Source organism: Humulus lupulus, chromosome 3, assembly GCF_963169125.1.
Source record: "Humulus lupulus chromosome 3, drHumLupu1.1, whole genome shotgun sequence".
In the NCBI taxonomy this organism is placed as follows: domain Eukaryota; kingdom Viridiplantae; phylum Streptophyta; class Magnoliopsida; order Rosales; family Cannabaceae; genus Humulus; species Humulus lupulus.
Window position 1 is genome coordinate 181,489,244 of NC_084795.1, and position 11,342 is coordinate 181,500,585.

The window sequence follows — 11,342 nt, forward strand, 5'->3', positions numbered from 1 at the left end:
TATTTTTATTAGTTTAGTGTTTTTTTTAACAAAGTCAAGTGAGACATTTAACAAAAACTATTTTGTGCCATTTTATTATTGTAAACTATTTTCTTTTTCTAAAACTCTATAATAGCCTTAACGATATTACGAAAAAGTTGAGGGGTTTATGTGAGAAATAAGCATAAATTAGGGAAAAAGCAAGAAAAAGATGACATTTAAAAAGTCGTAAATTAGTAAATACAAAAAATAAAATAGAAAGTGTGTAATTTCTACAGAAAAAGACGTATAGCGGAGATTGGAATGATCTGAACGTCACGCTTCTTCTTCTTCGTCTTTTCTCTCTCTAATTAACATAAAAAATTTATAAATAAATAATCGTTCAAAATTCAAGGTGGGCCAGTTGAAATTGCTATCCTAATTGTATAGAGGCAAGAAGAAGAAAGAGGTAGGGAGTTGTATTGTATGCATATAATATACATATATAATATTATATATATAATACAACAGAGCATACTGTCGAAAAGTAAAGAAAAAAAAAATTGTATTTATCTGTAAGAAGCTTCACGGGTTAGGGTTTTCTCGGGCAGTTTATCAACTTCAGCTTCGGGTTTAGCTCTGGGTGTGCCAATTCAGTGTTCAAACTCTGTTCGTCACCGACTCATCTTGGGTTAGTCTTCCTTTTACTTCAAACTCAAGCTTTTTTTTTTATTTAGTTTAATGGGTTTTGGGGGTACTTAATGAATTTTTCTTTGGGTCTACTTTGTGTACGGACGGGGTTGGGGTTTTGTTTGTTGGGATGATTTCAGGTTTTTCTTCAGAAGGTTTAATTGGTTATCTTAGCAGTTTTTGACGTGGGTTTCGCTTCTTTTTTCTTTAGTTGTAGTTTGGAAATTGCATAGGCAGGAATCGCGGGGGGGGGGGGGGAGCTTTTGGTTTTAGTTTTAGTTTGACATAAGATTATCGTTTTTTGTGGTACTGAGATATTTGTTTTTTTAGGGTGTTTGTAGGACTTTTTCAGAGTTCTTTTGGGTCTGTGTATCCAGTCTTGAGGTATAGGCTGGTGGTGGCTTGGGACTCGCTATGATGGTGATTAATGGGTAGTAGAACGGTGAAAATAGGTGCCCATGATGGTAACAAGGTTGTGAACGAGATGCCGAGCTACGTTCCTCCAGTATCGTCTTCTAATCCAATGTAACTAAATTTTTTCTCTTTGTTCTTTATTGAGTAATTATGACAGTTGATTTGAGTTTTACTTTAATGTTTCTTTTGTTATCATTCTTAACTACTCAGACCTCAATTGTCTTTTGCTTACTTAATGTTTGTCTTCTTTGAGATGGTATTTTTGTCCGAGTGGGCCCCTGTCGTTTCTTAGTTGGGTCCCGTCCAGTTACGGTGTATGTAGGTGTTCTTCAGATATATATATATATATGTATATATATATATTATACGTATGTTTATGCACTGGAAATGCTGATTTACCACTTCTTGCTGGAACGGAAATCTTATACTTTTACATTTATCAGGAAAGAGAGAAATGCCCTGGTTAAAATTCCTCTGTTTTTTTTCCTCATTATTACTTTCAACAACTCTATCTTGTTGATGCATTGATTGTTTAAGGTTTGGATGGTATTCTGAAATTGTTCAAGGTGTTGGTTGTAAATTTTTTTTTTTTTTTTTTCAGCATGCCATATAAAATGTTTTGAAGTAATTTTTGCTGTTCTATTTCTGAAATTAATTTTATATATAAACTGGTTATTTTGCAGGCTTCTTCTCTTTGTTTGTTTCCTTTTCATATATCATAAACATATCCCATTACGTCTTTTCTGTTCTAGCTAGAAAAGTAGGGTGCATGGATAGTATGGTTACATGCATATCATTTCTTGTAAATCTTGGCTTTAATAATTTGTGGTTTTCAGTGGCACCGAAGGTAGCACTATCCGTTCTTCTCGAATTTCAGATTTTGGAACACTTGAGCAATCTCTTGGATTTCGCTTAGAGGATGCTGTTGATATCAGCAGAAGTATGCAAATAAATCCTTGGTCTTTCTCAAATACAGACTTGATCATTTTCTTTTTCTACGAATTACTTTCTGCGCGACCCTTGGTTTTTGCTACCTTACTAATTAATATTGCTTGCTGAATTATTAGTTTTTGTTTTCTTGCATCTCATTAATTTTCTTTTATGGTGCAACTTAGTATAGTCTTTATTTTCAACGACAACTTTTTTTTTGAACAAATTCCTATGATAAGTTACTATAACTAATGGAGAGATGAGCTTGCATCTTGTTGATGCTTTGCCTTTTAACTGCTGCAGTTCAAAATCCATGTTTAGGTTACTTTTCTCTTCTTCATGGATGTGTAATTTTTAATTGGACCCTTGAACAACTATATGCTTGAAAATGTTCAATTCTCTGTATTATTCCTGGTTGTTTTTGTGAAACAGATATCTAATCTGTATTCGTTATTTTAAGCATGTCTTTTTTCAAGTATGATGTTTTAAGATATACTTTGTGTTAGTCTGGGGGGGCATTCTAGTGGAGACTGGAGAGTTGTTGCACGGGTGGAACTGCATTCTGTTCTGTAATTTTGAACTATTTTTAGTTGAATATAATCGTTTGCTTTTTTTGATAAATTATTAATCTTTTAGATCCTGTATTCAATCAACTTAAGTCGGGCAGCTCAGCGCTGGGTAATGATGTTCAGCTTGATGTTATAAGCAAGGTAAGCTTTAACGGTGTATGTACAACTGTTGTACATATGTTCAATAGAAACTACTTCAGAGTCTGCTCATTCTCACTAGTGACTTCTCTTAATTGTGTTGTGTGCATGTGCTTGTATGTCATTCAGTCTCTTGCATTGTCAGATGCAAATCTGTCTTCTGCTATTTTGGGGTCTCAAGCATTGTCATTACCTAAAGATTCACAAACAAAACTAGCATCCGTATCTGGAAGTCATCGTGAAAATTGGGGTGAGTCTAGTATGGCAGAGGGAAGCCCTAGAACTGACACATCAACAGATGACACTGACGATAAGAATCAAAGGGTAATACTTACATTGTTCAGAAATCTGGGTCTTATGTTTCTTATGTTTATCTCATTTGTACATTGTTTATGCCTTTCAAAAATGCTACTCAACATTACTCTCTTTGTTTCTCATGCAAAATTTGATTATTCGAACATTACGACATTTAAATATTTGTCTGCTGTTTGGTAGCAGATACTAAACAGGCTTGTTTTCTCTTGCAGCATGAAAGGAATCAATTGACTGCTGTCGGAGCTTCTGATTCCAGTGACAAATCAAAAGAAAAAGCAGGGGATCAAAAGGTTTCTTTTAAACTTGTCATTTTGTTGTAACCATAGTTTTGACATTATAGATCTAATATTCAATTGCTTCTATTAAAAAAATCACACTTCTGCAGACATTACGCAGGCTTGCCCAAAATCGTGAAGCTGCAAGGAAAAGCCGATTACGGAAAAAGGTACATTATTTGTGCTTGAATTCTGTTGTATCAACCGTATTCTTCACAAGCTATGTTTGTAGTTGACCAAGGCTTATATGTTAGGTTCAGCTTATTATGTTATTTGTGCTTGAATTCTGTTGTGCTTTATCAACGGTATTCTTCACAAGCTATGTTTGTAGTTGACCTAGGCTTATATGTTAGGTTCAGCTTATTATGTTATTTTAGTTGTGTTTTAGTACAAAAGAATTGTGTTGATATTTTCACATGCTTTTTTTTTTTTTTTTTTTAAGGTCATAACACTTTTTATCTTCAGGCATATGTACAACAGTTGGAAAGCAGCCGGCTAAAGCTAACCCAGCTAGAACAAGAACTCCAGCGTGCCCGCCAACAGGTTTCTGATTTGCCTTGCACTCATCTGTTAGATATGTCTCTCCATTATAGTATTACGTTTAGATTCAGAGGCTTATGAGAACATCTACTCATGATGTTGTTTTATTTATGCAGGGTATATTTATTTCAAGCTCAGGAGACCAATCACATTCCATGAGTGGAAATGGTATTTGAACCTTTTACAGCCTAATTTCTGTGATTAATTTGACATTGTTAAATGCTATCAAATTTTGAGGACTTCTTTAATTGTAAAATGAGAGATTCATGGATTCTAACCACATGCTTATAAGCTGCATCTGTTATTTGAAACTGATTTTTAAAATCACAAAAGTATAAAGATAATTGCTCGATAACATAATTTACAATATGCAAAAACGTTTGCCATTAGATGTCACTGTATTGGAATTGATATCTGTAAAATTTTCCTAAAAGATTGGTTTATGCTGAAGTTGGTAAAAAATATTTATTGCGGTTATTTTCCAGTTTCATGATTTTTAAAGCCTGGTGCTGTTTAGTTCTTCCTTTTCATTAATTAAGTTTTCTTTATGCTCACTCAAGATTTGGTCCATTAATTATAAACTCTTCTCGAGTTTGTTAATGTTTTTGGCATTTTTGTTGAAAATTAAATAATGAAGCTAAAGAGAAGAGTGTTTATCCTCCCTATTTAATAGTTCTTTGCTGGAAGGCTTCTGTGTTAAGCTAGTTTCTCTTTTAGTTTTTTTTTTTTTTTGTGTGTTAGGATTCCTTAGTCTTATTATTGTACGAACAAGCATTTGTTTCTGACTAAAAAAAGGTGCAATAATAACAAAGCTTCAATGGGTATTCATTTTTTTTTATTTATTTGTGCTGTTTGCTTTCTTGGGGCTAGTGCTGCTATCCATGGAAAAAATTCAATGGTGACAAGTTTGCTTATTTTGCATCTACATCAATATTTAGGTGCCTTGGCATTTGATGTTGAATATGCTCGTTGGCTGGAGGAACACAATAGGCAGATAAATGAATTGAGGGCTGCAGTTAATTCACATGCTGGAGATGGCGAACTTCGTACCATTATTGAAAATGTCACTGCACATTTTGATGACATATTTAGGTTGAAAGGCATTGCAGCAAAAGCTGATGTCTTCCACATTCTTTCAGGAATGTGGAAGACACCAGCAGAACGGTGTTTCATGTGGATTGGTGGCTTCCGCTCATCTGAGCTCCTAAAGGTGAGGATTCTTTTCCATGGTTTGTCTTGCCCTTATTTGGAAGATGTGGATGTGGTAGAAACCTCATTGGTGTACTATTATTTGCTTATCTAAAAAAAACAACAAATAGAAGAAATTGGTACATAAATTGATACAGGGAAAAGAAGGAAAGGGCACAAAACAAAGAGGACAAGTATTTCTCAATAAGAAAGGACAATAACCTTCCGTAACAGAAGCTAGCAACAGTGTGTAGCCTTCTGATTTGACTACAGTCTCTGTCCCTGAATGGAAGAAAGTAAATTCTATGCTCCATTCAGTTCAAGATAAAAGGGAATATCTATAGGTTTCTTGGAGTTAGGAGCTCTTAAAGAATCCGCATATATTTAGTCTTCCCAGCCGTGGTACTCAAGTAGGGCTAGCACTGCACTTGAAACTATATCTTCCCATATTATTGAGAAGTAGTGCAATTTAGTCCAGCTAGCTGATGAGTCTACATGTTAGATACCTCTGATTTCATTTGCAAGAAGAGTTGAGTCTACATTAATAGAATTATAGGGCTAAAATATTTTACTTTTCATGTATGAATTTTATATCAGGGCGCATATTGAACCATTTCAATTTAGCATTTGAAAAATACATTCTAGTGATTACAACTCTTCATAAAGTAGCGTTTAGAGCCTTGTCTAACATCTGATAAGTATGGTACAAATTTGTCCAAGTTAATCTGTAATGGTACAAATTGGGCATTTATAATGTACTGATTTTGCTTTTCAATTTTACTTTCACACTTTCTATGGTTCGATTAAACATGCCGCCAAATTGTGTTTGGTTGTTCTTAGTTTAAATTCGCATTTGTCATATTCAAAACACCAAATCTACATGGGCAGTATTATTATGCATGGAAGACAAAGGAAGGGTATACACTTTTCCTTTAATAGAATTGAAATAATTCAACACCTCAACTTGTAAGAATCATTTAGTTTTTTTCTAAAGTGACATTCCACTTGAGTATTTTGTTTGACAAGAACTTGTTTCCTTTTATAAGCACTCTTTCATGTGTCATGCTCCTTTGGACTTGTGTAATAATTGAGTTGGCAACTGGTGCAGCTTCTTGTGAGTCAATTGGAGCCCTTAACTGAGCAGCAGTTGATGGGAATCTGCAACTTGCAGCAATCATCCCAGCAAGCTGAAGATGCTCTGTCACAGGGAATGGAGGCATTGCAGCAGTCTTTGGCTGAAACATTGGCCAATGGCTCACCTGGACCGTCAGGAGCATCAGGGAATGTGGCAAACTACATGGGTCAAATGGCTATGGCCATGGGAAAGCTAGGAACTCTAGAGGGGTTCCTTCGCCAGGTAAAATCTGTTTCTTCTTGTTTGTATTTTAAGTTCAACTTCCGTAGCCATGCTTCAATCAATCACCAGTAACACTGGAAAAAAAAACCATAAGCTTCAAATTATTAGACAAGATGGGTACAAGTGGCAGTTTCAGAATCCTACTTCCCAGTCCTTTTTAAAACTTGTGCTTTTAAAAAGGATTGTTCCCAAAGTGGATTTGGATGATGTCCTCTACAATCTTAGTTGGTCATCTAGTCCTACTTCTGAGAACTGAGTAGGGTATTTAAATTTGTTTAGAGTGTGGGATCATAATTTTCTTAATGTTCCACCACTCAAGGCTAGTGTGAGTGGTTGGGTGGGTGATTGTGTGTGTGCAAGTGGTTTGGGGTTTGAATCCTCATAAATGAAACTTAGGGAAAGGAAGAAAATAATGTGTGTATGTGCTTTTGATGCCAAGGTCAATCTCTTAGCATTTGATACAAATTAATTTTGTTTTGTTTCACAGCTTTTGCATAATGATATCTACCATCCAGATCCAAATTGTGCTGGAATTGAAATGATTTGCTTATCTTTACCATATCTATACTAAATATATATTTATGAATAAGCTCCGCAGTCCTTTTTTGTCTTTTTATTATTTTGTTTTTTCTAGCAGGTGAAACTCATCATTTAACCTGCTTAATTTATTATTATTATTATTTTTGTCTGTCTTGTAGAAATTTATCTTTTTGTGAGTAAGATTTATTTTGTTCTTTCTTCTTTATATGCTACCTATTGATTTATTTCTTATCTGTTACTCGAATTCCAAATTTTAACACAGTCCATACTAAGTTTTTATATATATATATGGCACTACTTTTTTTTTCTTTCGTTCTTTTCAATTTCTCTCTAGTGTCAACATAGTTTCTTATTTTTTGTTTCATTATATATTATACTTTGTAAGCTTTTTGTGAGATGGTACTATATATATGAATAGATTAACAGGGTCATTCTTGTTTTGTGATCTTCTTTTGCCTTTTTCTTTTGTTATTTTCTTCTTCATACTAATTGCATATATTGTAGATAAATGAATAAGACTTATGTTAGTAAAAAAAATGTTACCTGCGCCACTTTCTTTTGTTATAACATTTTTTGTTGTTATTTTTTTTGTCTTTTCCTTGTGTCATTTTGTTTTCCAAATAATTTGCTACATTAATAGATAATACACATAAATGAATAAGAATATTTTTTTAATACAAAAAATGTTACAACAGTAATGATTGTTGAGTCTAATTTATGTATTCTTTATATTTTGTAATGTAGATTAATAAAAGAAATTCTTTACTAAAAAGTTATAAAAAAATATTATTTCACTTTTAAAAAAAATAATTTGAAAATTGTTAAAAAAATTAATTATGTTAAAAATAAAAATAAATTAATATAAAAACATTTCAGCCACTTTTTCCAACAAATAATTTATTTCAAAATGTAATTATATTTTTATATAAATAATTTAATTTTTAATTAAATATATTATATTAAAGAATTGACTATTGATGTATTGTCTTTTTAAATATATATATTTAAAATTTATGTGTTATATATTTTAATTTTCATAAATATATAGTGTATATTCTTATTTAAATACTATTTATTTAATTTATACTATAAATTTTTTTTGATTGTGATGAATTGTTTATTTAATTTTATTAAAACATATATATTTTATTAAAAAAATAGTTTAATTTTTAGAACGGATGGTGCGTGCATTTTGCACGCACTATTCACTAGTAAATATATATAAATGAATAAGCACCTCATTCCACCTTCTTTTGTCTTTTTATATTTTGTCTTCTTAAACCTGCTAACACACTACTAAGTTACATATGTGTACACAGTTCAAATATTATATCCTTATTTATATATACACAGGTATATATCCTTATTTTGTCTTTTTGCAACTACATTATGAGAATAAAAAGATTGCAAGTTGTGAAAATTTTGACTTAATTATTCCTTTTACTATATTGCTATTTTTGTTATAACAGCATAAAATTGATTTATTAACTATATTAGTATTTAAGTAACGGGTATGTGCCATGGGCACATACTTAGACTAGTGTAAATATATAATATATATATATATATATACTTTCAGAAATCTCATTTCATATTATAGCAGGTCCATTCAATTTCAAAATTTGAAATTATCTCTTAACTCTTCAGTAACTGACATAACGATTTATGATATTTATATACATTATAATGAGATGGTAAGTGATTGTTTATTTTCTACTTTCAAGGCTGATAATCTGCGCCAACAAACACTACAACAAATGCATCGCATATTGACGACCCGACAATCAGCTCGTGCGCTACTTGCAATAAATGATTATTTCTCTCGTCTTCGAGCTCTTAGTTCGCTTTGGCTTGCTAGGCCGCGTGAGTGAAAAGCAGTCTCCTTTTTTCATAGTAATTCTGAAGACTGACTCTCCCTGCGGATGGAATCCTCGTTATGATCCAGAGTCTTGGAGCAAAAACATGAATATGATATGCAATGGGTGGACCTCTGTTGTGCAGTAAGGTAAATACTTCTTATGGCTTCAGACATGTTCACCTGGTAATGTTGTATTTCTTAGGTTTGAAATCACGGTACCAATAATCTGATTATGTTAGTTATTTAATAGAACTGAAAGAGGAAATTAGAATAGTGTTGTATTGTAGTAGGTTACAGTTGTCAATTTGTATACCAGAAATCAAACTTATTATCAAGATTCAAGAGTGAATTGGTTGAACATTTCCTTTGAGTGAATGTGTAAATATCTTTTTCCCCTTGCAAAGTTGTTGACCTACTGTTTCATAAGTTTGTTATAAGAGTTAAATTTCCAGTGTTATTAAGTGATCTGCTCTGCAGTGGGATGATCTATATATCTACTCTTTACTCTTGACATTTCTTTGTTCCCAACTTGTAGTCAGTGCTGCATTTCTTTGGTGAGAAGAATTGTATTCTTATATCTTTCATTGGAGAAAATAACATGCATTTATACACAAACAAACTTGTGAAGCTATTCTAGGAAACTAGGAGAATAAAGGAAACTAATTAGTCCTATTTCATAGCTAACTATACAACTACAAGCTCGAGCATATATGTTAATCAATGCCTAGCTTGTTACAAAAATAATCAACCCGCACCCCATGCTTTTGTGAAGATGTCCCCTAGTTGTTCTCCAGTCTCTACATATCCTGTGGAAATTAAACATTGTTGAATTTTCTCGCGAACAAAATAATAATCAATTTCGATGTGTTAGTTCGCTCATGAAATACATGATTAGATGCATTGCGAAGAGCAACTTGGTTATCACACCACAATTTTGCTAATATTGAAGTTTTAACTCCTACTTCAGTCAAGAGCTGATATATCCACATCTTCTCACACACAAATTGTGTCATAGCTCGATATTCCGACTCTGCACTGGATCGTGACACAACGTTTTGCTTCTTATAGCCCATTTCCCTAAGGGTAAATCTACCAAGTACCATTGTCATCTAAATCATTCATCTCTTCTATCATTGCATTATGCCAACCAGGATGAGAGATGACTTTACGAACAGTTTTAGGAATAGATATGGAATCAAAGGAAGTAATAAAAGAACAAGAAGAAGACGACAAGCTGTTATACGAAACAAAAGAAGAAATAGGATAAGTACACTGGCATTTACCTTTGCACAATGCAATAGGAAGATCATCGCTCGGGTCTGGATCTGATGACGAAGGAGCATGTGCATAACATGAATCAGGAGGTGGACGTTTGGAGTAGACTAGAATGATAGGAGGCTTAGCAGGAGCTGGTGTCAGGATACGTTCAGAGGATGTGATAGAATAGACCAACAAATCATCATCCTCCCTCTGACTAGTAAGAACAGGCGAGGACGGAAAGTATGGTGTATCTTCCATGGAAGTAACATCAATTGAGACAATATATTTATTAAGATTAGGACAATAACATTTGTAACCTTTTTGAAGATGAGAATAACAAAAAAAAAAAAAAAAAAAATACACTTCAATGATTTGGGATCTAACTTAGTGACATGTGGACAGACATCCCTAACAAAACAAGCTCCTGCACTCAGGTTTACCAAAAAAGAGTGGAATATGGGAAACATGTGGCTACCTATTATATCTTCTTTCATCGGCTATTAGTGCCGACGGCATACCGAAAAAAAGAAAAAAAAAAAGATTGTAGTCGATGACTTATGTAAAGCCTGAGGGAATCTCACCATTAAGAACTGAGGATGGCTTGCGATTAAGGAGAAAACTGCATCAGGCCGAAAAGGTTTTGAAACATGCATTTGAAACAAAAGGGCGTGTGCAATTTCAAGAAGATGTTTGTTTTTACGTTCTCCTATACCATTTTGGGATGCAGTATCATCAAAAGAAGTTTCATGAAGTATGCCATGTTGAACCAGATACGAGTGAAATAAAGCTGATGTATATTTTTTGGTATTATCACTTCGCAAAGTACGAACATAAACATTAAATTGATTTTTAATCTCAGCACAAAATGCACAAAATATAGAAAACAACTCAGAACGATTTTTCATTAAATATAACCAAGTTACACGAGAATAATCATCTACAAAAGTGACAAAATACTTGAATCCAAATTTAGACAAAATAGGTGAAGGACCCCAAACATCAGAATGAATTAATTCAAAAGGAACACTAGCACATTTATTGACTTGAGGACTCAAACTAAGACGATGATGTTTGGCAAACTGACACGACTCACAATCTAATGAAGACATCTTACTATATTGGGGACAGTTTCTTGAGCAAAGGAAGGGATGAATGACCCAACCGACAATGAGCCTCAAAAGCGGAAGCGACACTCGAACAAGTAATAACTATTGGTGGGAGTGGATAAAAAACATACAAGCCGCCAGATTTCTGCCCTTTACCAATAGTCTTATTCGTCATAAGATCTTAATATAAACAATGATCGGGAA

General features: G+C 33.2%; 1 protein-coding gene across 2 annotated transcripts; it reads left to right on the top strand.

The window, feature by feature from the left end:
• The first annotated feature begins 373 nt into the window (after positions 1 to 373).
• LOC133823316 (transcription factor HBP-1b(c38)-like) lies at positions 374 to 9,229 on the top strand. Of its 2 annotated transcripts, XM_062255979.1 has the most exons (12): positions 374 to 649; positions 979 to 1,173; positions 1,899 to 2,002; positions 2,629 to 2,702; positions 2,829 to 3,023; positions 3,227 to 3,304; positions 3,400 to 3,459; positions 3,755 to 3,832; positions 3,946 to 3,997; positions 4,768 to 5,039; positions 6,126 to 6,374; positions 8,639 to 9,229. In XM_062255979.1, the coding sequence occupies exons 2-12, from the start codon at positions 1,076 to 1,078 to the stop codon at positions 8,783 to 8,785; spliced, it is 1,407 nt and encodes a 468-aa protein (XP_062111963.1). In that variant the 5' UTR covers positions 374 to 649; positions 979 to 1,075; the 3' UTR covers positions 8,786 to 9,229. The 2 variants fall into 2 exon arrangements, with proteins under 2 accessions (XP_062111963.1, XP_062111964.1); XM_062255980.1 differs by lacking the exons at positions 374 to 649; positions 1,899 to 2,002.
• The last annotated feature ends 2,113 nt before the right edge of the window (positions 9,230 to 11,342 follow it).

Excerpts from the sequence above, each read along its gene's own strand:
- LOC133823316 (XM_062255979.1), top strand. The coding sequence starts at position 1,076 with ATGGGTAGTAGAACGGTGAAAATAGGTGCCCATGATGGTAACAAGGTT. Across the intron at positions 3,460-3,754 it reads AAAGCCGATTACGGAAAAAG|GCATATGTACAACAGTTGGA; the intron begins GTACATTATTTG and ends TTTTATCTTCAG. Across the intron at positions 6,375-8,638 it reads TAGAGGGGTTCCTTCGCCAG|GCTGATAATCTGCGCCAACA; the intron begins GTAAAATCTGTT and ends TCTACTTTCAAG.